General features: G+C 40.1%; 6 protein-coding genes across 6 annotated transcripts; 1 reads left to right on the forward strand and 5 right to left on the reverse strand.

Annotated features, from left to right (window-relative positions):
* The first annotated feature begins 1844 nt into the window (after positions 1-1844).
* Positions 1845-3877, forward strand: LOC145701302 (uncharacterized). Its single transcript, XM_081778523.1, has 6 exons — positions 1845-1866; positions 2376-2486; positions 2533-2682; positions 2741-2853; positions 2898-3188; positions 3363-3877. Exons 1-6 carry the CDS (start codon positions 1845-1847, stop codon positions 3693-3695), a joined length of 1020 nt encoding a protein of 339 aa, XP_081634649.1. The 3' UTR covers positions 3696-3877.
* Positions 3878-3893: 16 nt separating this feature from the next.
* Positions 3894-5925, reverse strand: LOC145702584 (uncharacterized). The gene is made up of 6 exons (XM_081779817.1): positions 5680-5925; positions 5465-5638; positions 5185-5423; positions 4764-5018; positions 4165-4725; positions 3894-4121 (listed from the first exon to the last, which is right to left on the reverse strand). The coding sequence occupies exons 1-6, from the start codon at positions 5698-5700 to the stop codon at positions 3935-3937; spliced, it is 1437 nt and encodes a 478-aa protein (XP_081635943.1). The 5' UTR covers positions 5701-5925; the 3' UTR covers positions 3894-3934.
* On the reverse strand, positions 5925-7998 carry LOC145702589 (uncharacterized). Its single transcript, XM_081779822.1, has 3 exons — positions 7614-7998; positions 6574-6730; positions 5925-6510 (listed from the first exon to the last, which is right to left on the reverse strand). The coding sequence occupies exons 1-3, from the start codon at positions 7865-7867 to the stop codon at positions 5971-5973; spliced, it is 951 nt and encodes a 316-aa protein (XP_081635948.1). The 5' UTR covers positions 7868-7998; the 3' UTR covers positions 5925-5970.
* An 869-nt stretch (positions 7999-8867) lies between these two features.
* LOC145702582 (uncharacterized) lies at positions 8868-18997 on the reverse strand. The gene is made up of 2 exons (XM_081779813.1): positions 18455-18997; positions 8868-18362 (listed from the first exon to the last, which is right to left on the reverse strand). Exons 1-2 carry the CDS (start codon positions 18883-18885, stop codon positions 9017-9019), a joined length of 9777 nt encoding a protein of 3258 aa, XP_081635939.1. The 5' UTR covers positions 18886-18997; the 3' UTR covers positions 8868-9016.
* Positions 18899-20097, reverse strand: LOC145701304 (uncharacterized). Its single transcript, XM_081778524.1, has 3 exons — positions 19291-20097; positions 19114-19200; positions 18899-18998 (listed from the first exon to the last, which is right to left on the reverse strand). The coding sequence occupies exons 1-3, from the start codon at positions 19980-19982 to the stop codon at positions 18899-18901; spliced, it is 879 nt and encodes a 292-aa protein (XP_081634650.1). The 5' UTR covers positions 19983-20097.
* Positions 20098-20507: 410 nt separating this feature from the next.
* Positions 20508-21695, reverse strand: LOC145701308 (uncharacterized). The gene is made up of 4 exons (XM_081778529.1): positions 21591-21695; positions 21304-21339; positions 20987-21256; positions 20508-20716 (listed from the first exon to the last, which is right to left on the reverse strand). Exons 1-4 carry the CDS (start codon positions 21628-21630, stop codon positions 20508-20510), a joined length of 555 nt encoding a protein of 184 aa, XP_081634655.1. The 5' UTR covers positions 21631-21695.
* Positions 21696-22866: the final 1171 nt, after the last annotated feature.

The following is a 22866-nucleotide window of genomic DNA, read 5'->3' on the forward strand; positions in this document are numbered from 1 at the left end:
TTCTTCACTTTTCCTGATTCTATTCAGGGCAATTGTCGTCGTCAGTTTTATCCATTTTTCGCCCATTCTTACACTCATCAGATAGAAAAGCCCCTTGAAGCTGATCGAAGATACTTTTGCATTGAAGTGATTGCTCGCAATGTAACCCCGCGCTTCTTCGAAGCGGTTCAAGTTGTAATTGAGAGCGTAGTAATAGCATTTATCGGGCTTTCCAGTTGGGGAGCTTTTGGCTGGTCAAAAATTATGTTCTTCAAAGTTCTTCTACGATTTTACTGACCATTTTCAGATAACGACGACGGGAAAGACTTTTCTATCTTTGTCTTTCAGACGAATTTCAATGAAATGAGTTCCAATCGATGATCCGAAATGAAACACGAAAAGGCCTCTTTGTAAGCATTAAAGGATTAGACCAGAGTATAAATTAAATACTTACATGTATTTGAGTCGATTATGAACATAAATTGGAGCATCGCCGTTTTCCTTAATCCTCATTAAATTTCCGATTGCATCGACCAAGTAATGCTCTCCATTCAGAAAAGTGGCGCCGGTCGACTTTCGTGTTTTGAGTAATTGATCTTATGTGAAAAAACTAATCAGCAAAACCGTTCATAAGAAAACAAAAATCCGTTCGAATTAATATTTTTAGCTTCCATTTTGCGATTTAAATCGACTAAATGAATCGGAAAACTTTCTTTTGAATCTTCCGTCCGGTCCAACGAGCAGTTATCAGTTCAATATGCTTCTTTGTTTGCTGAGACAAAGCCCTTGACAAAATTGAGGTTGACGAAGTTGATTTCAAATCAAAGACTGGAATCAATTTTTGACGCGACTCAAACTTCTCACACTTGTAGAAAGGACAAGGACAGCCATTTTTACAGTACTTTTGAGTTGGGCACACGTCGCCGGCGGAATCAGACGATCGAGTTAGTTCAAAGCAAATCGATTCACACGGCGAAAGAGGGTTAGTCCTTGTTGATTTCAAAACAAGCGTTTCTGAGCAAAGATGGCGGCAGATTTTCTGGTCGTAAAACCTCTTTTTTCGACAGCGGATTAGGTTTACTTCGTTTTCTTCCTTCGAGAACACGAGCGGCGTAGCTTTGGTTGTCTTTATTTTCGAAACTGATTCAGGCATGATGAACTGTTCAGTTTCATGACATTGCTTCATCAGATGGCCACAGTAGTCCATTTCAGCGATTTGGAGGCATTTTTTATAGTTTCGGTGGCAGGTCGACGTGAGAAAAGTCGTTACTCCCTTTGACCTTTGAAGAGAGTGCCAGTTCGCTGAAGAGTGTTTGGTTAAAAAACAAAGCAATAAGTGAATATTAACTTATAAGCACGACAGTAATCCAGAAAAGCGATCCAAGTGCGAGGTAACTGTATTGCTGCTTGTCGGTGGCGAATCCATGCTCAGCCAGGCTCACTTTTTCCTTCCATGTTTTCTCTTTTTTCAAATCCGCCTCTTGCGTATGAATGCTGCGGGTGGAGAGAACTTCTTCAGTGAAGAGAACGACTTGGTCGCCGACTTTCCGCAGAGTTCCGAAGCATTCGCAGTCCAAGCACTTATTTCGATTTAATATTTGTTAAGAAATTTTTTTTTTCTCGTCAATTTTTATATGAAAGAAAACGATTTTTTTTCTCGGATTACCTGAATTTTCATTTCACTGAATTGCTTGAAATTATCGGTCATTTCCAGTTTATCAACAGCCAAGTTTTCCGAACGAATCATATCCTCATCAACTTGAGTTTTTTTCTTGCGCCGAATTTTTGCTTTTTTGATCTTTGGCCGTTTCGCCTCTTCGACGGGCTGGATCTCTTCCTCGATTCTCAATTTCATTCGACTCGAAATGGATAAATCCGCCACCGCTCGTAGATATCACCTCGTTACTAGGGTTATCTCTTCAGATTCGAGTCTCTGCGACAGAGAGAGAGAGCAAGAAACGGGGATTATTTGAAATCAGTTTGGTATTCAAGATCAAATCTGACGGATATTTTTCGCTCTTTTGGCGCGGCGCAAAACAAGAGCCGGGTAGCACAACTCCTTGGAAAACACTACAAAAATCTGATTTGAAAATTACATTTTCTACTGATTTAGCTCAAACATCATCAAAATCATTTCCCAGGAATCAATCGTTATATTTATTAAATAATTCTTATCAATTCACGTTAGTTCCAAAAACCAATCTTATCCCGCTCCATCTCCGTCCGCCCGATTTTTCCATAAAACGAGCCGTTTTTCTTTCAAATCTCGGCTTTTTTCGCCGCATTTTTGAGCTTTCTTTCATGATAGTACCGACCGATAATTTCCGATTTTTTTCGTCGGACTTTTTTCTGACTCTGGGAAACGAGGGTTGAGCCAAAGAGAAACTGTATTTAAGAGGAACCGAGCACGACTTGCACCGGCGCGCAGACTTACAATGAAGACTTGACCGATAATGGCTTCTTGTCACTTCTTGGCGAGGGACTTTACATCGACAAGGTCACAGTCGGTAAGAGATTCGACTAGAAACAAAGTCATCACCCGCTTTATTTCAGGGCGAGGCAGTGAGGAGGTCCCGTACAACGATCCTTCCTACGATGGCGATGTAATCTTCCACAACGAAGGTGACAAGGTGCGAGTCGGCTGCCAACTTGGCTACGATAACGGCGTCGGAAAGCCATTTACAGCTGCTGAATGCGTCTGTGAGACAGGGCTCTTCTTCGATCATTTTTTAAGAGAGCAACGGAGAAAGAGCCCTGTGATAGCAAGGAGATTGCAGCTTCCAGTTCGTAAATAACCCGAACTTCAACTGCGTCAGCCACGAACAAGGACAGCAGATTCCCATCTGGGCTGGAGGAAATTTCAACTCCATCAGGGTAGCGATTTCTAAGCACTTTCTACTCACCGCTATTCTTTTCAGAAAGTTTTCCCATCCTACTTCGTGATGAAAGCGCGAGTCTCCGACCTCTTGAAGGCAGAAAAATGGGACTTCGATACCGTCGATACAAAAGCGCATCCTGAGTACCTCGATCCTAACTACTGGAAGACCGCTGACTTCACCCTCTTCATCTGGTGCCCCTTCGATGTCACCAAGGGTGGATACAACGGGAATGATGGTAAAATTACTGTCGCGGACTTTTACGAGGCGGAGCACTCTCCTGATGGACATCTCTGGTCGTTCTTGTCGAGATCGAAGACTAAGCTTTTCAAGGTTTGTTTCAATTTAATCAACATTAATACCATCATTTAAAATACCTTGTTCTACAAATGGCATAAAATTAATCGCTTTCATCAGAGTAAATTCTCGCCGGAAAACACTTAATTGAAATTACTAAATTTTTTTTATTTTTATGTATTTATAGTATTTACTTATTTCATTTTCTAGACTCCACGATGCATCCCCAACAAAGAAACCGGCCTGGTCGAATGCACCTACAGATCGTACTACTTCCAAGCCTACGTTGACCGCTCAATGAACCCCGACGAGCAGGGACCAGTCGACATCAACACTGAAATCGTCCCCGGCGAGACCTGGACTTGCGAGACCGGAATTCTCCCCGGCCACCAGAAGTACGCCATCACTGGCTTGATGAACTACTACGAGATGTTCCAAAACGGCACTTTCGAAATGATGCCCAAGTACTTCCGAGATCCTCCGGCTCATATTTTGCCAGTTGAGGAATCCAAGAAGAAGAAATCACGAAAGAACCAGCTCTAGAAAATCAGCCCTAAATCGACCCTGAACGAAATCAAAAGAAAATGACCAACAAAAGAGAAATATTTTCTGACCAAGTTTTCTCTTTTTGTTTTTGTTCATTTTCTTCATTTCTGTCCCTTTTTTGAATATCAACTGAGAAATATTACCGTCAAGAAAATACAAATTTCAATCAGCCTCGGAAACTGTAAAGAATAAAATAAGGAAAATTTTTATTTACAAAAAGCATCAGATTTTCGAAATCAAGGAAGAGGGCGAAGAACAATGAGGGTTTCCGCGAATGAGCCTTCTACTTCTGCCAAGAGCTTGAAGAAACCAATCGATTTTGTTCGATCGAGAGGGACGGATAATCGGATGTTAATCAGATTGTAGCCTTTTGAAAGACGGCCGGATTTTTCGGTGACGATTTCGGGGACCTTGTTCGTATCGCTAGAATTTGATTGATAAGCTGAATTACTCTTTCTTTTCAAACCTTTGGATGATTGACCATTTTCCCGCCTTTTCCGCTAGGCAGGGAATTTCGAGAATTCCAGACTCGTACCAAAAATTGAAAACTTCTTCGTCGAACGAAATTGAATCATCCTCACTTATCGAGTCGAACTTGATGAAATCACCGACATCAATTGGTTCCAGAGTGTCCAAATCGTCGTCGTCGAGAATTTCTAGCGCGTAGTCGGCTTCAGAAGAGGTGGTGGACATTGAATCGACTGACGCGAGCTGCGAGTATTTTGGTCGAGAGAAAGTTGGAAGAGCGGGGAGGATTCGAATGGACGTCTCGTAGTTTCGCATGATATCGACAGAGGATTTTTCTGCGTTTCCAAGCGTCATCGAGAAGTTTCGCTCTTCTAGCGATCTTGGGCCGAGGTTGAGGCTGAGATCTTTGTAAACATCAGTTGGACCGAAGCGGATTTTGCCGGCGACGTCTTTTGTGCAAAAGAAATCGCGGCCTTCTTGAGCCGACCCATCTTGAGTGAAGATCAGAGCATCTTTAGCGCGGCCGATACTTCCTCGCCGGCGGACTCGGACGGAGATCCTTAAAATTACCAAAAATTATTCTCAAAATCAAGTTACTTTTTCGAGTTGGGGGAAATATTAATCTCGGGCGAGCAAAATTCCAAATATCCGCTTCCGTTCGGCATCGTTTCCAATCCATCAACACTGATTTGAATCTCGTTTGGAGGATCATCTGCTGGATCAGTAAGAACGTTACAGTTAGTATTTGGTGAAATTCGGCAGGTGAAGTATTTCGCTCCTTCGGCTTGAGAGAAGAGGAAAGTGGGTTTGAAATCGACGCTGACGGATGTGTATTCGTCGCCTTCCTGGAATCTGAAAAAAGCGATGAGAAACCATAATTTGGTTTCGAAAATGGGAAAAGCGATTTTATGAAGAAGTCAAAATAATGAATCTGACTTATAATTATAAACCCTTCTTAGCCATCTTGCGAAATCTGACAACACGATTATGTTTTAAAATCAATAGACAAAGAATATACCTGGCAACACCAGAAAGCTCCGCAAACAAGTCCTGATCGCTTTCAAGATTCTCCGACCAGATCTCCCAATTCACCGCGCACACTTGAGAAGTATCCCCAGTTCTTGCGAGCTGGAAGTCAAGCTTGGTTTCTTCAAGATTCACAGAAATATCAGGAGTGTCAAAGATGACAGTCGAAAACAACGTTTGAGTCTCGCGGGTGACGACATCTCGAACTCGGAGCTTAAGTTTATCATGAACCTAGAAATCGATTTGGAGAGGGAAAAGAGAGGGGCGCTTACGGTCTTGATTTCGGTTGCGGTTTTACGAATCAAAAATGGAAGAGGGATGATTCTGCGTTTGACCTTTTCCGCGGCGGATTCGTTTTCAGCCGGTTTTTCTCGGACGGAATCGTTTAGGTCATCGATGGACAGATTGTCGGTGAAGTCTTCTGGAAGCATTTCATTATCCATAAGCTAAAAATGGAATAAAAAGCGAACTTCTTTGAAAAATTTACCTTCGAGATCAACCTATCCATATCAAGTCGAGCAAGAGCTTGCCTGGCCTCCAAATCATCAATTGCAGGAGTCACCTCATTGTTCAAAATATCCTCCGACAGCTTTCGCTCCTTCTCGGCAGCGTCGAGCTCGTTCTTAAGATCTTCTCCCGCTTGAGATCCAAGACGCTCTTTTTCTTCGAGCTGCTCAAGTTGGAGACGCAACTTTGCAAGATCAAATTCGACGCTCTCGATTTGAAGATTTTTTTCAACTGATTTCTGGTTTCAAAATGTAAGGGAAGAAATTAGTGATCAAAATTTTTTTTGGAAATTTTGAAACCAAGCGAGTGTTAATCGTATTATTTCGACGCTTTTCTTCTCGTCGGTGATTTGATCAAGCAAGGAGGATATTAGTGAGTCTTTTTCGTTTGTTAGTTTCTCGATTTTCGATTTGAACTCGTCGTCTTTCTCGCTTATTTTCCTTGCGATTTCAAGAAAGCGATTTTCCAGCTCGATTGCGAGTTTTTCAAGGGTTTCGATTTCTTCATCCTTTTGGCTGATTTTGCTCCAAAGGGACTTATTTTTCTCCTCGAGGATTGGAACTTGATTCCGTTTGAACGATAACTGGACCCAAAGCTGGTCGTATTTTAGTTTTTGTTCTTCGATCACGTGGTTTAGATTTTCGATTTCTGATTCGAGCGATTCGGATTTTGATCGTTCCTGTTTCAGAAGATCTTCGTAGTCATTAAGATTTTTCTTGTATTCGTTGATTTCTATGTCTTTTTCGTTCCCACAGGTTGTACAAGCATTGAGTTTAGCTTCCAAATCAGCTCGCTCGTCTGTCAAATCACGCTTTTTTGGAGTTTTTGAAACAAAATTTTTGAAGAATATTTTTAGCGGAATTCGAAAACTGGCCTGAATTTGCTTCAAAATTTCCTTTTCGTCTTCTAGAGCCTTAATTCTATGCAATGATTTGCCTTGCTCCTCGATGAGTCGTTGGATTTCATCGTTGAGATCGTCGATGATTTTTTGAAGAGCTTTGTTTTCTTCTTCGCTTTCTTTGATGGATGTTCTGTATTCGAATGAAGAATAAATTGACGAAGATAGATAGACCATAAATTTGATTCTTTATTGTTAAAAAAGTTTAAATTTATCGCTTTCTTTGAAAATAATTTTAAACGATCCCCATCGATTAGGAATTTAGAAGAGATTTCATATATATATATCCAATTCATAAATGATGACATCTCGTAGATAAATGAGTTCGTTTATTTGCAGTGGCTTAACGTTTTCGGAACAGCAAAAGTTCCATCATCAGAGCCGAAGTCTTGGAGTTACTTGTAAACCTTCCAAAAACAGACAAACGTACCTTTTGGTGAAAACTGCAGAACTGATCAAGCTCCCAAAAACAATCATCCCTCCAGATAGTGTTCTAGAGAATTTAACCCATTAAAAACTCAAAAATTTGTCAGAGGCTCCTGCTCAATTTTACAATGCCTCTGCCTGGTATTACAAAATAAAGATTTTCCTATGCTGTATCTGTTTGTTTAAACTGGGATTTTTCAACGAAATTTCAAGTCCCTCTACTTGTTTTCGTTTGTCATACGATCGTTGAAAAATCCCAGTTTAAACAAACAGATACAGCATAGGAAAATCTTTATTTTGTAATACCAGGCAGAGGCATTGTAAAATTGAGTAGGAGCCTCTGACAAATTTTCGAGTTTTTAATGGGTTAAATTCTCTAGAACACTATCTGGAGGGATGATTGTTTTTGGGAGCTTGATCAGTTCTGCAGTTTTCACCAAAAGGTACGTTTGTCTGTTTTTGGAAGGTTTACAAGTAACTCCAAGACTTCGGCTCTGATGATGGAACTTTTGCTGTTCCGAAAACGTTAAGCCACTGCAAATAAACGAACTCATATATCCAATTAATAAAAAAAGATCATCATTCCGCGCCTGAGTGAGAACACATCCTCAATATCAACATCCTCTGCCATGGAAGACTCGATCATCTCCGCATCTCTGAATGGCGTCTGCACGACAATGTCATTTTCCCACTTGAGATCAAGAACTTCTTCATCTTGCTCCACCTTAGCTGTCTTCAACTCTTCGATTTCTTTCTCAGCCTTTGCTTTCGCTTCTCTGAGTTCATCAATAAGCTTTTTAAGCTCTTCAATTTCCTCTCCCGCCGCCTTGAGCGACACCTTCATTTCAAAAGCATTAAGTTCGGTTTTACCGCTTTCCTTCTCCAACTCCGCAATTCGATCTTTCAACGACTTGATGCCAATGTCTTTTGAAGGTTTTGGATGTCAAATCATTTATGTTATTTTCTTGCTTTGTAATTTTGAGGTTAAGATTAGTAATGGACTCTTTGATGAATTCAAAATTTTTGGTGATAATGATTTGTGAGCTTTGCACGTTCTCCAGGTCGATTTCCAATTTCGATTTTTGAAGCTTGAGTGTTGAGACGTCCGATTCTAGCGATCGCTTTTCTGTTTCAAGGGTCTTCTTCTCGGATTGTAGGTTCGAGACTCTGTTGCCAATTTCTTTCAGATTTTTCTCCAGCACTGCATTCGCCTTTTCGATGTCTTGCAGAAGACCGTTAAGTTTATATACTTGAGCATCTTGCGCAGTTTTATCAGCTTGAAGTTGCTTGTTGTCATTTGTAAGGGCATTATTTTCGTCTTGAAGCTTTCGAACAAAGCTTCGAATTGTCACGAAATTTGCAGAAACTACATTGTTGGCTGCAATGATACTTTCCAGCTGATTCTCGAGGTCGATGTTTTTCTGCTTGAGGCTTTCGTTCTTCTTTTCTGAAGCTTGTAATCGTCCTCCAAGGTTGTCTCTCTCCAGGATAACAGCATCAAGAGATGATTTGGCCGAATCAAGTTTACCGTCAAGCTCGCTTATTTCTTGAATTTGATCGTCGATCTTTTTCTGTTTTACGTCATTTTCTTTAACAAGAGCGAGTCGTGCAGTTTCATTTACCTTCAACTGCTTCTGAAGTTCGATTTTCGTAACTTCGAGCCGCTCATTTTCTTCTCTCAGGTCATCAACAAATTCGGAAATCAGCTTGAAATTGCTATGGACGATCACATTGGCGTTGGTTAATTTTTGAATGAGAACATCTGCATCCTCCTTTTCCTTCGTAATTTTCTTCAATTCATTCTCTAACATCTCTTTCTCATCCATAACCACGTCGTGAACTTTAGTCAGAGCATCGAAATCGTCTTGTAGATCTTCTTTCTCCGACTTCAGTCTGTCCTTTTCGTCCTTTGTCTGTTGAAGGTCAGAAGAAAGCTGATTCTTTTCTTCTTCGAGGATTTCAATTTTTTCGTTGAGAATGTCGATTTGGTCATTCAGGTCCTTAATTTTTCTTCATCAAGTTTCACCTGATTGACGGCGATCATCTTCTCTTCATTCAATATCCTCTTTGATTCCTTCAGCGATTCATGATCCATTTCAAGCTTTGCTTTTGAAACTTTAACTTCGTCGAGTTCTTTCGACATATTTGCGAGATGATCCTTGAGCTGTTTCAGATTTGCTTCAAGAATCTTGCTCATGTCTGAAACATTATCCAATAAAACATGAGCCTTTTTCAATTCTTCTTGAAGCGCGATATTTTCTCCTCGAAGAGTGTTGATCTGCTTCCGAAGACTGTCAACATGCTTTTCGACCAATTCGAAATTTCCCTTGAGAACAAAAATTGCATCAGTCAAACTTGCGTTGAGTTTGATGGCAGCATCCCTTTCTGTGGAAAGCTCGATGATCGTCCTGTTGAGATTGTCGACTTCCTTTTTGATCAAATCGAAATTGGCCTTGAGAGTTGTGTTCGCATCCGTCAAGCTGACATTGAGTTTCTTTGCAGCATCCCTTTCTGCAGTTAGTTCGGTGATCGCCTTGTTGAGAGCGTCGACTTCCTTTCTGACCAAATCAAAATTGGCCCTGATGACTTTGTTCGCATCGGTCAAGCTTGCATTGAGTCTGTTGGCAGCATCCTTTTCTGCAGTGAGGTTGGTGATCGTCTTGTTAAGATCGTCAACTTCCTTTCTGACTAAACCGAAATTCGCCCTAAGAACTGTGTTCGCATCAGTCAAGCTTGCATTGAGTCTGTTGGCGGCATCTCTTTCGGCAGTTACGACGGTGATCGTCTTGTTGAGATCGTCGACTTCCTTTGTGACCAAATCGAAATTGGCCTTGGTTACTGCATTCGCATCTGTCAAGCTTGCATTGAGTTTGTTGGCAGTATCTCTTTCTGCAGTGAGGTCGGCGATCGTCTTGTTGAGATCGTCGACTTCATTTTTGACCAAATCGAAATTCGCCCTGATGACTTTGTTCGCATCGGTCAAACTTGCATTGAGCTCGTTGGCAGCATCTCTTTCTTCAGTAACGCTGGTGATTTTCAAATTCAATGCGTCCACTTCATTCTTGACAATGTGGAAATTCGCGGTAAGAATGATGTTTGAGTTCTCAAGATCGAGAATTAGCTTATCAGCAGCCTTTTTATGATTTTCCAAAATAGTTTTCTCCTTTTCCAAACCATAGATTTTGTCTAGAAGGTCAGAAACATGTCCAGCAACCTGCTTGAAATTAGCTTCAACAATCTTCGCAAGACTTTGTAAATTTTCAATTGTCTTATTCGCCTCATCAATATCTCCCGTCAGCTTTGCGCTTTCGCCGTCTTTTTCCGTAATCGTCTCAGTTAAAGTGACAATGTTACTTTCGAGGGATGAAATGGTTAGATGATGTTTTTGGATAATTGCATCTTTATCAGCAATTATCTCTGTTAGCGATGAATTTGTTTTGGTCAGTGATGAAATTTTTGACTTTTGGTGGAGAACCTTGGCTTCGAGAATTTTTATATTTGCTGCGAGGATTTTGTTCGCATCAAGATGATTTTCGTTGAGTTTTTGAGCATCGTCCCGTTCAGTTGTAAGGGTGTCGATTTCGTCTCCTTGGTCAATTATCATCTTCTGCAAAGATTCCACCTGATCATCAACCATTGAAAAATTCGATTTCAGTACAAAAATCGAGGCTTCAAGATTTTGGTTGAGTTTTTGAGCATCGTCTCGCTCAGTTGTAAGCTTGTCGATTTCCGATTCTTGCTCAGCTATCTTCTTATTGAGAGAAACCACCTGGTCTTTAACCTTCGAGAAATTTTCTTCGATAATGAAGTTTGCATTTCCAAAGTCAACGATGATGTCATCAGCTTCTTTCTTCGCTTCTTTCAAATCTTCGTGCTCCTGTTCAAGCTTTGCTTTCTCCGTCTTGACAACAGCAAGTTCTTCAGACAAATCATCAAGATGTTTGTTCAATTTCTCCAAGTTTCCTTCGAGAATCTTGCTCATATCTGTCATATTTTCCAGAAGAAGTTGGGACTTCTCAAGATCTTCCTCAAGAACAGCCACTTTCTTGTTGGCGATGAAGAAATTTTGTGTCAAGATAACAGTACCAGCGGCAAGATTTTCATTGAGTTTCTGAGCAGAAGAAGTAACGGATATTCGTTCATTCAAAAGGTCAACTTGATCTTTGACAAGCTTAATGTTTGCTTCCAAAATAGAATTGGCGCCGACAAGGCTTTCGTTGATCGTCAAGGCATTGTCTCTTTCTGAAGTAAGAGTGGCAACTTGTTGATTAAGTGAATCAACTTGGTTTTTGACCTTGCCGAAATTCGCTTTTAGGATCACCGTGGCACTGAGAAGATCCTCGCTTAGTTTCAAAGACTCATCCCTTTCAGAAGTAAGATCGGCAATCTTCTGATTTTGTGAATCGACTTGGTCTTTCACCGTCTCAAAATTCGCTGACAAGATAGCATTTGCATCCGAAAGATCCTTGATGAGATTTTTCGCGTCGTCCCGCTGAGTCGCAAGGTGTTCAATCTCATCTTCCTGGACGATTATCTTCTGTCTGAGAGAATCCACCTGGCATTCAATCGTCGTGAAATTCGATTTTATAATCAAATTCGATTTTTCCAGATTTTGATTGAGTTTTTTGGCAGAATCTCGTTCAGTTCTGAGGTTTTCGATTTCCATTTGTTGATCAGCTATCGTCTTTTGGAGAGAGTCAACCTGATCTTTGACCGTCGAGAAGTTCGCTTCGACAATCATGTTCGCGTTTACGAAGTCAACAATTAGTTCATCAACTTCGTTTTTCGCGATTTCAAGGTCGTCAAACTGCTTCTGCAGAGCTGTCCTCGAATTTTCCGATGACGTGAGCTTAATTTGAAGATCTGATTTTTCTGACTCAAGAGTGCCGATCTGATCTCGCATAGCTTTAACGCCGTCGATGATGAATTTGAAATTACCATTGATGATCGTATTTGCACTTTCGTAGTCTTGGATAAGTTCATCAGCGATTCTTTTAGCGTCAGAAAGATCATGATATTTTTGACTAAGCAAATCGTGGTCTTCTTCGAGTTGTGCTTTTTCAGATTTGACATCAGAGAGTGCCACAGACAGTTCGTCGAATTGTTGTTTAAGTTTCATCAGGTTGCCTTCAAGAATTATGCTCATATCGGTCATGTTGTCCAATAGCAATTGAGCGTTTTCAAGTTCTTCCTCAAGATTTTTCTTATCCGATCTAAGCGTCGAGATCGTTTGATTAAGTCCTTGAACATGGTTGTTGACTAAACTGAAGTCAGCTTCCAGAATAACTGTAGCATCAAAGAGATCCTTATTGAGGTTCTTAGCTTCGTCCCTCTCAGCAGTAAGAGCGTCGATGTTTCGGCTAAGAGAGTCCACTTGATCATCGACTTTTTTGAAATTCGCCAATAAAATTGTGTTAGAATCCCGTAGATTCTCATTTAGCTTTTGAGCTCCATTCTTCTCAGAAGTAAGATCAGCAATCTGAAGATTCAAGGAAGCAACCTGGTCTTTTACAATCGCGAAGTTTGCTGCCAGAATAACATTAGAATTCTGAAATTCCTCATTCAAATCTTTCGCATCGTCCCTTTCTTTCGTTAGATTCGTGATTTGGAGTTCCTTAAATGCTACGTCATCATTCAAATCAGATATCTGATTGTTCAGCAAATCGACGCGGTCTTTGACTATTCCCAAGTTTTCAGCAACGATGACGTTAGATTTTGCGAGATCGGAAACAAGACCGTTCGCCAAATCCCGTTCATCCTTGAGGTTGGTAATTTGACCGTCTTTAGCAGCTACTTGATCTTGTAGATCGGATATTTCTTGATTCAAGGACTCAACTTTATCCTCGACAATTTTGAAATTTTCAGCAATGATGATGTTAGAGTTTTCAAGGTCTGAGTTCAGATTTTTTGCTGCGTCTCTTTCCTCCGTAAGACTGCTGATACGAAGGTCTTTAGCAGTCACTTGATCATGCAGATCCGAAATTCGCTGATTTAGGAAATCGACTTGATCTTTGACCTTCTCGAAATTCTCTGTCAGAATGATGTTTGAGTTTTCGAAGTTAGATATCAGTTCTTTGGCCGCGTCTCTTTCATTTATTAGGTTGGTGATTTGAAGATCCTTAGCAGTAACTTGATCTTGAAGATCCGAAATTCGTTCATTCAAGGAATCCACCTGACTTTTGACCGTTTTGAAGTTGGCTGCTAGAATGATACTTGCATCAAAAGGATTCCTATTGAGTTTCTCAGCGTTTTTCTTCTCAGTTGTAAGACTGGCGATTTCGAGATTCAACGTATCAATTTGATCATTCAACGACTTGAAAGTTTGGGCAATTATGACGTTCGAGTTTTGTAGATCAGTAATCAATTGATCAGCAATTTTCTTCTGCTCCTCAATTTTCGTTTTCGCTTCTTCCGTTGCAGTAAGTCTGCTCTGAAGATCTGTCTTTTCAGACTCAAGAGAACTGATCTGACTTTGGAGAGTTTTGACAGATTCACTGATGAACGTCAAATTACCGTTAATAATTGTTTTTGCGTTTTCGTAGTTTTTAATAAGTTCATCGGCGATTCTTTTTGCTTCAGAAAGATCACTGTACTTTTTATCAAGTAGATCCTTCTCAATCTTCAGCTTCGCATGTTCTTGATCCAAGATCTTTTTCGACTCTGTAAGACCATCAAAATCGCCCTGAAGCTTTGCTTTTGACGCCTTGACATCAACAAGCTCTTCAGTTAAATCCGTAACATGATTCTTGATCTTCTTCAAATTTGCTTCGAGAATCTTGGTCATGTCATTCATGGTCGCCAATCGAAGCTTGTTGTCTTCAAGGTCTTTCTGAAGCTTTTGATTTTCGCCTTGTAGTTGATCGTTATTGTTTTCAGATTTCTCAAGTTTTGCTTCAAGGTCCTTTTTCATCGCTTTCAGGTCGTCGATTCGCGCTTCTTTTCGCTTCTTATAATCGTCAAATTTAGCTTGAAGATCATTTTTCTCAGAAGTAAGCGCAAGAATATCCAATTGCTTTTCGATAACCTTCGCCTTTAGATCGTAGATGTCGTCGCTTCCGTCAAACAGACCCTTCTTTTTCTTCTTATCCATGCGACCACTTTCGACAGAGGTATCGAGTGGAGTCACCACAACGATCGATTTTTCCCATTCGTAGTCTTCGATGAGAAGTCTTTGCTTCTCATTTTCTTCCTGAAGATCTTTCACATCATCCTTGAGGCGAATGATCGTTGAATCTTGATCCTTGATCTTGTCATTCATGGTAAGAGCGAGTTTCTGAAGCGTTTCGAAGTTAGCCTTGATGACGATGTTTGCATTTTCATAGCTCTGGATGAGAGCATCAGCTTTTCGTTTTTCATCAGACAGGGAATCCACTTGGTCTTTTAACAGATCAAAATTTGCCATCAAGATGATGTTGGCATCAGAAAGTCTGCTGATCAGATTGTGAGCATCGTCTCTTTCCGTAGTTAGATCATCTCGTTGAACACCGAGGTCGTCAACTTGCTGATTTAGGGCACCAACATTGCTTTTGAGCAAACTGAAATTTGCCTGGAGAATTGTGTTTCCATCGACCAGGTTCGCGTTCAGTTTCTGAGCAGCATCTCTCTCATTTGTGAGGTCCGAAATTTTCTGCTTCAGGGAATCCACTTGATCTTGGATAATCTTGAAGTTCGCTTCGAAAATAATGTTGCCACCGACAAAGTTCTCATTGAGTTGCTGTGCCTTTCCAAGTTCTTTCTCCAGTGTGCCAATGTTATTTTTGAGGGATGAAATGGTTAGCTCATGATTGGTGATAATGCTGTTCTTATCATCAATGGAAGTTGTTAGAGATGAAATTTGTGTATTCAAGTCAAAAACCTTGGCTTCGAGAATCTTGAAGTTCGCAGCGAGAACTTTGTTTGCATCAAGAAGATTAACGTTAAGTTTTTGAGCGGCGTCGCGTTCTTCTGTCAGATTTGTAATTTGATCTTGTTGAACAGCTATCTTCTTATTTTGAGAATCAACTTCATCTTTCAACATCAAGAAATTTGCCTCTATGATGGTGTTAGAATTAACAAGGTCGACGATGAGCGCATCAGATATTTTCTTTTGCTCTTCAAGCGCTAACTTGTCAGACTCAAGAGAGCTGATTCGATCTTGCAGAACTCTTACAGCGTCGACCAGAAGGTTGAAATTTGCTTCGATGACAATTCTAGCATAGTCCTTGTTTTCGAGAAGCTCATCTGCTTTTCTCTTCGCCTCAGCAAGATTATCGTAATTATCTTGAAGCGTTTGAAGCGATTTCTGAAGAGCTGATTTTTCATCTTTCAAAGTTTGGTTGTCATCCCTAAGTGACTGGACAAGATCAGCTAGGAGCTTGGAATTTCCGTCGACCACAGTATTTGCGTTCTGGAGATCTTCGAGCTTGTTCTCCAAATCAGATTTGATCGTTTTCAGATCACCATTTTCAATCCTTAGAGATTTGACAGCGTCGACTAAGATCTTGAAGTTGGCCTCGATTACAATTTTGGCGTTGATATAGTCTTGAAGCTTCTTTTCCAAATCAGCTTTGTCGGCCTTGAGGGTTGCAATTTCATCCCTGAGAGATTTGACAGCGTCGACGAGAAGCTCAAAATTGGCTTCGATGACAATTTTTGCCTTCAAGAAGTCATCAATTTGTTTTTCGAGGTTCGCTTTGTCGGCTTTCAAGCTATCGTTTTCTGTCCTCAGAGATTTGACAGCGTCAACCAAAATCTTAAAGTTTGCCTCGATGACAATCTTAGCATTCGAAAAATCTTCGATCTGTTTTTCCAGATTTGTTTTTGTGACCTTCAGATCATCGTTTTCGGCTCTCAATGCTTTGACAGCATCGACCAGGAGGTTGAAATTGGCTTCGATGATGACCTTCGCATCGATGAATTTCTGAACCTTCTTCTCAAGATCGGCTTTGTCAGCTTTCAGAGCTTCATTTTCATCCCTGAGAGTCTGAACAGCAGTTGCTAGGAGCTTGAAATTAGCCTCAACAATTATATTCGAATTGGTCAAATCGTTGATAGTCTGTTCCAAATCAGAGTTAGCAGCTTTCAAGTCGTCGTTCTCCGCCTCAAGCTTTGCTTTTTCAGTCCTCAGAGCAGCATTTTCATCGAGAAGAGATTTCACAGCAGATTCAAGGGTCTTGAAATTTGCTTCAATAATCGAGTTCGCATTCATAAATGCTTGAAGTTGGTTCTTCAAATAAGCGTTTTTAATTTCAAGCGCTTCTTTTTCTTCCTTCAGAGTAAGTGCCAGCTTCATGATCTGGTTGAAGTTCGACTCTAGAATGATTGTCGCGTCGTGCAAATTTTTGATTGATCCTTCTTGCTCTTGACATTTGATGTTCACAGCTTCAAAACTGACAGTAAGGGCGTCGTAATCGTGTTCGAGAGCTGATTTTTCTTTTTTCAACTGATCTCGTTCTTTTTCGGTTTCTGCTAACTCTGATGCAAGTCGAGTGTTTTCATCAATTTTCTCTTGAATAGTGGAGTTGAGTTTGACAGCTTCAGATTCGAGTGAAGCAATTTTCGCGGTGTCCAACTCGACCTGGTGCTGGAGAATCTCATGTTCTTGATCCAATATCTTCTTCTCTTTTTCAAGAGATGAATAGTTTTGCTGAAGATCGAGTTTTTCTTGCCTCAACGATTTCACCACACTAGCCAAGATCTTGAAATTGGCTTCGATAACAGCATTGGCTTTTGAAAAATCCTCAAATTGACTTTCAAGGTCTGCTTTTTCGATCTTCAGTGCGTTATTTTCATCATAAAGAGAATTGACAGCATCGACTAAAAGACTGAAATTGGCGTCGATGATAATCTGCGCGTTGTTTCGGTCTTCCAGTTGTTTCTCAAGATCAGCTTTCGCTGTTTTGAGAGCGTCATTATAATCGCGTAGGGCTTGAACAGCACTGGCGAGAATTTTGAAATTCGCTTCAATGATCTTATTCGCGTTTGATAAATCGAGAATCTTTTGATGCAAATCAGAGTTTGTAGCGTGAAGTTCATCGTTTTCTGCCTGAAGCATTTTGTAGGACGTTGTCAAGTCGCTTAGATTCTTCTGAAGATTAACATTATCATTCTTTAAAGTTGTGTTTTCGTCAAGAAGCGATTTTACAGCTGATTCGAGAATCCTCAAATTCGCCTCCATGATGATGTTCGCATCGTCCATATTCTTGATCAGTTCTTCTTGTTGTTCACATTTGGCATTAACAGCTTCAAAACTCACAGTAAGAGCATCAAACTTGTGTTCAAGGGCGATTTTTTCGTTTTCAAATAGATCTCGTTCTCGTTGCGTCTTCTTCAAGTCGGATCCAAGTCGAGTGATTTCACCAGCCATTTCTTGGATTATTGAATTGCGTTCGACGGCTTCAGATTCAAGAGTGGCAATCGTCACGGTGTCAAAATCAACCTGTTTCTGAAGAATTGTGTATTCTTGGTCCAAGATTTTCTTTTCTTTCTCAAGAGATGCGTAGTCCGACTCCAGCTGTGCTTTTTCTCCCTTGAGATCAGAAATTTGCTTGAGAAAGGTAGAAACATGACCGACAAGTAGATTCACATTTGCTTCTATAACTTTGCTCAGGTTTTCAAAGTTTTCTAGAGCCAGATCGGCTTCTGCCTTTTCTTTTGCAAGAACAGCCTTTTCGGCTTCAGATTGTTTCAGCGAGTTCTTGAGGTTCGCGTTATCAACGACGAGATTTTTTAATTCCTTATCAAGCGCTGCGATTTGATCTGCCATTTCTTGCTTTTTGATTTTGTCCGATTCAACTGTCGATTTTAAGTTTTCAGTCTCTTCCGTCAGTTTTTCGATGTTTGCCGTTAAAACCAAATTTGCATCGTTGAGATTTTTCTTCTCCGTTTCAAGCTGGTCGATGATGGAGTCTTTGTTCTTGATTTCATTTTGAAGATCATCAACTGTTGTTCGGAGAGCATTGACAAGAGTTAAGACAAGCTTGAAATTGGCCTCGATGAAGACATTGGCGTTTTTGAGATTGCCATTATCCCTTTCCAATTTCTCCGCTTGCTCTTTTTTAACTTCAAAGGCGACTGTCATTTCATTGAGCTTATGCTCAAGATCATCCTTCAAAGAAGTCAAGGCAGCATTTTCAGCAACTGATTTAGCGAGGGAATCGTCCACCATGCCTTTCGCTTTGCTTAGACTCGTAAGGTTTGCATTGAGGGAGGAAACTTGGTCTTCAAGATCGTTGATTTTCTGGGTGTCGCGGAGGAGGTTTTCTTGAAGAATGTGATACTCTTGTTCGAGAATCTTCTTGGATTTGCTGACTTCGTTGAATTTTGCGTTTGTTGCGGATAATTTAGTTCTATTCATGGATGTTCAAAGAGCTCATATTTGCCAGAAATTTCAAAAATTATCATTTTTTTACGAAAAAAAAAAAAATTTACATCCATGTTCCTAAGTGAAGAGATCTCTTCATCTTGTTTGACAATTTTTGTTTTCTGGGCGGAAGAAATGATCTTCAAAACTTCAAAATTCGCAGCAATTATGATAAAGGCTGAGTCCAAGTTGCTATTTTGCTCCTTCAACTCACCATAAAGGTTCTTCAATTTGTTCTGGGCATATTTCAAACTGGCGATCTCTTCATTTTTATTGTTCAAAAGTCCATCTTTATCCTTGATCTTTTGCTCGAGCAGGGATATTTTGGCTTTGAGTCTGTCGATTTCGGTGTTTTTCTGGGCGATAAGTTCGATTGCTTTATCTTTTCCATCGTGAAAAAACTTGAGCTGGGCGGCTTGATCGTTTAGTTTTTGATTGAGGAGCTGTTGCTGTTGCTTGAGTGTTGCATTTTCGTTCTTTAACGCATCATTTTCAGCAATCTTGGAATTGATAATTTCCATTTTTTCCTTCAACTCATCTTCCTGTGCGGCAATAGTATCCCTTGCAGTCTTCAAGTCCTCGTCGAGATTCGCGCTTGCTAGTGACGCATTGGCCAAGTTGGTCGTTAAGTCGTCTTGAGAGGTTTAGTTATGAGAAAAAAGTTATGAATCATAACTTATGAATTGAGAAGAAGTTAAATCGTGAATGAGATGTTTTTCATGGAATTTGTGAATTTTTTGCGTAAATGCGTTGAATTTTTAAAACCCTTTCCTTGAAGCTTCTGAATTTCGTCGTTTTTGAGCTTGAGTTGACTTGCAAGATCATCATTTTCGGATCTAAAAAAATCATAACATTTGGTCAAATCAAAAATCAATAATTTAGCCAATCAAAAAGCTTCTTTGCTTTTAAAAAATGCAAATACTAACCTGAGTTGGAGATTTTCAGCTTTTGCATCGTCAAGTTCATTTTTCATTTTGTCCATGTCATACTTCATTCCATCAAGTAGCGCCTTGAGATCATCAATCTCCTGGCCTCTTTCTCGTACCTTCGTAGTAAGGGAGTCCATGTTGAACATGACGATGTCCAGAGCTTTGTCTTTTTCTATATTTTCGGATTTTAGCTTGTCGTTTTCTGCGTTCGAGTCGGCTAGTTGTTTTCGAAGATCAGCGAGGAGAGCATTTAGCTCGTCGATTTCTTCTTGTTTTTCGATGACGCTCATTTTGAGTCCGTAAATGTCTTCCGTAGGTTCATCTTGTTCGTTCTTGCTTTTGACGGTCTTAGCATCGAGTGGTGTTTTGAGAATAATGTCGTTTTCCCATTGAAGATTGGTGATTTTCAAGTCCTTTGTGGCCAACTCGTCTTTCAATTGAGCGATGACAGCTTCAAGGTCCGCCAGTTCTTTATTGGCATTGGCAAGTTTAGCATCGTGAATGGCGTTGTGGTTCTCCAAGTCGGCTTTTTCGGTCTTCAAGCGGTTGATTTGAGCACTTTGCGTGTCAACGTCCTTTTGAAGATCGTCAAAAGCGCCCTTGGCCGCGTCCAGATCAAATTGAATTTTGGCATTGAGTTCTTCTGAAGCCTTGAGCTGTTGTTTCAACTTCTCAAGCTCAGCAGACATGTCGATTCCATCGGTCGAGATATTCTTCGTTGATTTTGATTGTTTGCGCTCGTCCAAAATGGAAATGAAGCAACGAGCACCTTCTCGGCGGATTTTGCCGCCGTTGACATCATGGAAGACTCAACCGGATTTTCAAGATTTTAGGGACAATGTTATTCTTTTAATTGATTCTGGATCCGGGCCTAATATTATTTGGTCAATTTCTTCGCACTCAACTTTGCTTCGTTTGTGATTGATGCTCAAGGAAGAAGTAAAATCGTCGATGATGTCTTCAATCTGACCAGCAGGATTCACAAACATCAAACAAGTGAAATTTAACTAGCTCAACTATAAAAATCATAAATGATAAAGAATCATGCGTGATTATGCTGGTTCGTCTGGGTTTATCGTTATTTATGAGTTTGTGAATCCTAGCGAAATTGTCGTCTGTCCGCGTTTGTGGCCCGTTGGTACTATGATCTCACCTTTTTGAAGGTCAGAGTCGTTTCAAGGGAAGTTATTAACAAATACGTATAGCGCTACTACCTATTCAACTATTAAAAATTCGACCTCCATTCCTTTCCATCGTTGATATTTCGCCATGTTCGTTGCAATTTCAACGTGCCAAAAGGCTGTTACATCGTGATCAACGATCTTGTCAGTGACAGCACTGATGCTAAGGGATTGCCCGTGGCGGATCGAAGTAAGGACTCGATTCCACGAGACGCGGGGGACATCTTCAGAGATGGAGGCCACTAAAAATCAATTATTTTTTGAATAGTCAAAAGAACTGTCAAGCTACTCAGGTTTCTACTTAGTCTAAAAAACTTCTTTCTACTTTAAACATCCATAAGAAGATGACTCATATTTTAAGGAATTCTCAAAATATAAGAATTAATTTTTTTTAACTTACACTTAAGTTTTTTGATCTTTCTATCTGAAAAAAAAGCATATAAAAAGAACTAAAACTGTCGTTCTCAAATCAAAATTATGCTGAATTCACAATTCATCGCAGTAAAAAGTACCTGAAGAGACCGAGGGCGTCCTTCGCAAGTGATAAATCTCCGAGCTTCCACTCGAGCTCCGCCGTATTTTTCGTCGTTCGGGAGTTAGCTGCGCGCTTGTCTTGCCATCCACGTGTATGATTTCATCACTTCCGGCGGCGCTTTTTCGTCTAGAAGTAGCTTGGTATCCGGCTTGATATTGAACCGACTCTTTTTGGATATTGAAGACGACAGCATCATTCGTTTTCGGGGTCTGTGGCTTGCGTCTCACCACTTGGGAACTGTTGAAGACTAAAAAAGTGCATTTTAGACTACTACTTTCGACTACGACCAGTTACCCCGGAGACTATTCCGCCACTCCCGCTGACTTGAATCTTAACAATTTATGATTTGTTTTTTAGTCGGGCGGACGAAAATCGTAAATGTGAGATTAGGGTGCTGATTCGCTTCCGTGAGCTGATAACTTATCAGTGATAAGTTAGACTTTTTGCAAAATAATCAAAAATTTGACAGAAAAATTAATTTTCCAAAAAACCGATTTGGTAGCCTTTATGTCGATCATACGATTAATAATGACTTGCTAGTTGCTACAGAGTTGAATTTTCTCAAATAAAAAGACTCTTACGTGAATCATCTCTTCCAGTGGGCGGATCTCCCTCCACCATTTTGGCTCTTGAAAGGCGTTTTGCTCCTTTCTATCCGAGTATTTATCTCAATGCGATTCTTTTCAAAGAAGGGCTTCGTTGAATGAGAAGTCAGATCGCTGGATGGGTGGCTTCGACCAAGTTTTACGATCTATGTTAGTTTTTTTTGACGACGCGGGTACGTGCTCGGTTCATCATTTCTCATTTCTGTTTCCTCTGCTCCAGATTTTTTTGATGATGCTTTTCTTTTGAAGATTTTTAATGAAGTATTAATCGATTTCTTATTTAGTGACCCTTATAATGGATTAAGAAATCGCGAGGATTTTATTTTTAGAAATCATAAAGGATTAACAAAGAATAAATGTATATATATTTTTACAGATAAGGATCCTTGTATGAACATATTAATACTTATTATGACCTTTGGTTCTGAGCATCATGCAGAAGTTTATTTATTGAATAACGAAAAACAGAAACGTAAGTACGAGTTCGCCAGTTATGAGCACCATAAATCAGCTCAGCTGCTCGTTTAGACGGAGATTAATCAAGCTTAGCTTTGTCGACAGATATTGCAAAAAATAACGACATTTTTTAAAATACCGTTCATATTTTTGAGATGGAAAACATAGAGTCAGTTGCAAATCGATAGCTAGAAATTCCCAAATTGCAAAAGGGCGTTTTACAATCAATCGATTCTGGATTCAAAGGATTAAGTCCAGATGCAGGCCAAAATCTTCAAAGTCCAAAAAAAATTTGGATCAGACAGTACTTCACTCAAGAAATAAAAAGACAAGAAAGTCGACAAGCATTCAAAATAAATTTTAAATGATTTCATGTACTCAAAATCGAACAGACTTCTTTGACATCAGCGCCGCCACTAAGTCCGTCTCAGCATATAATATGAACAAGATTGACGCGTTCTAATATATAATTTTCCAGATTATAGTTGATAATACGAAAAAATCAATGGCGCGAGCTACTAGTCCGACCCGTCTAAAACTTCTTGACGCGAGGATTCCGATCAATGCGACAAAGTAGTAGGAAAGTAGCTTGTTTGCGTCATATTTCCACTACTTAATCTTTCCCCAAAGGAATTTGAGTCTTCAAGATGGAAATAAAGAAAGCTCGAGTTTTGAGACCGAAGTCTATCCGCCAGACAGCTGAGAAAGTGGCCTCGTTCTCCTTTTTGTTTGCAATCCCGAAAATAACGAAATAAGAATGTTGGGCTTCAAGCATCGTTGTTTTGATGATCTGTCT

Source organism: Oikopleura dioica, chromosome PAR, assembly GCF_907165135.1.
Source record: "Oikopleura dioica chromosome PAR, OKI2018_I68_1.0, whole genome shotgun sequence".
In the NCBI taxonomy this organism is placed as follows: Eukaryota; Metazoa; Chordata; class Appendicularia; order Copelata; family Oikopleuridae; genus Oikopleura; species Oikopleura dioica.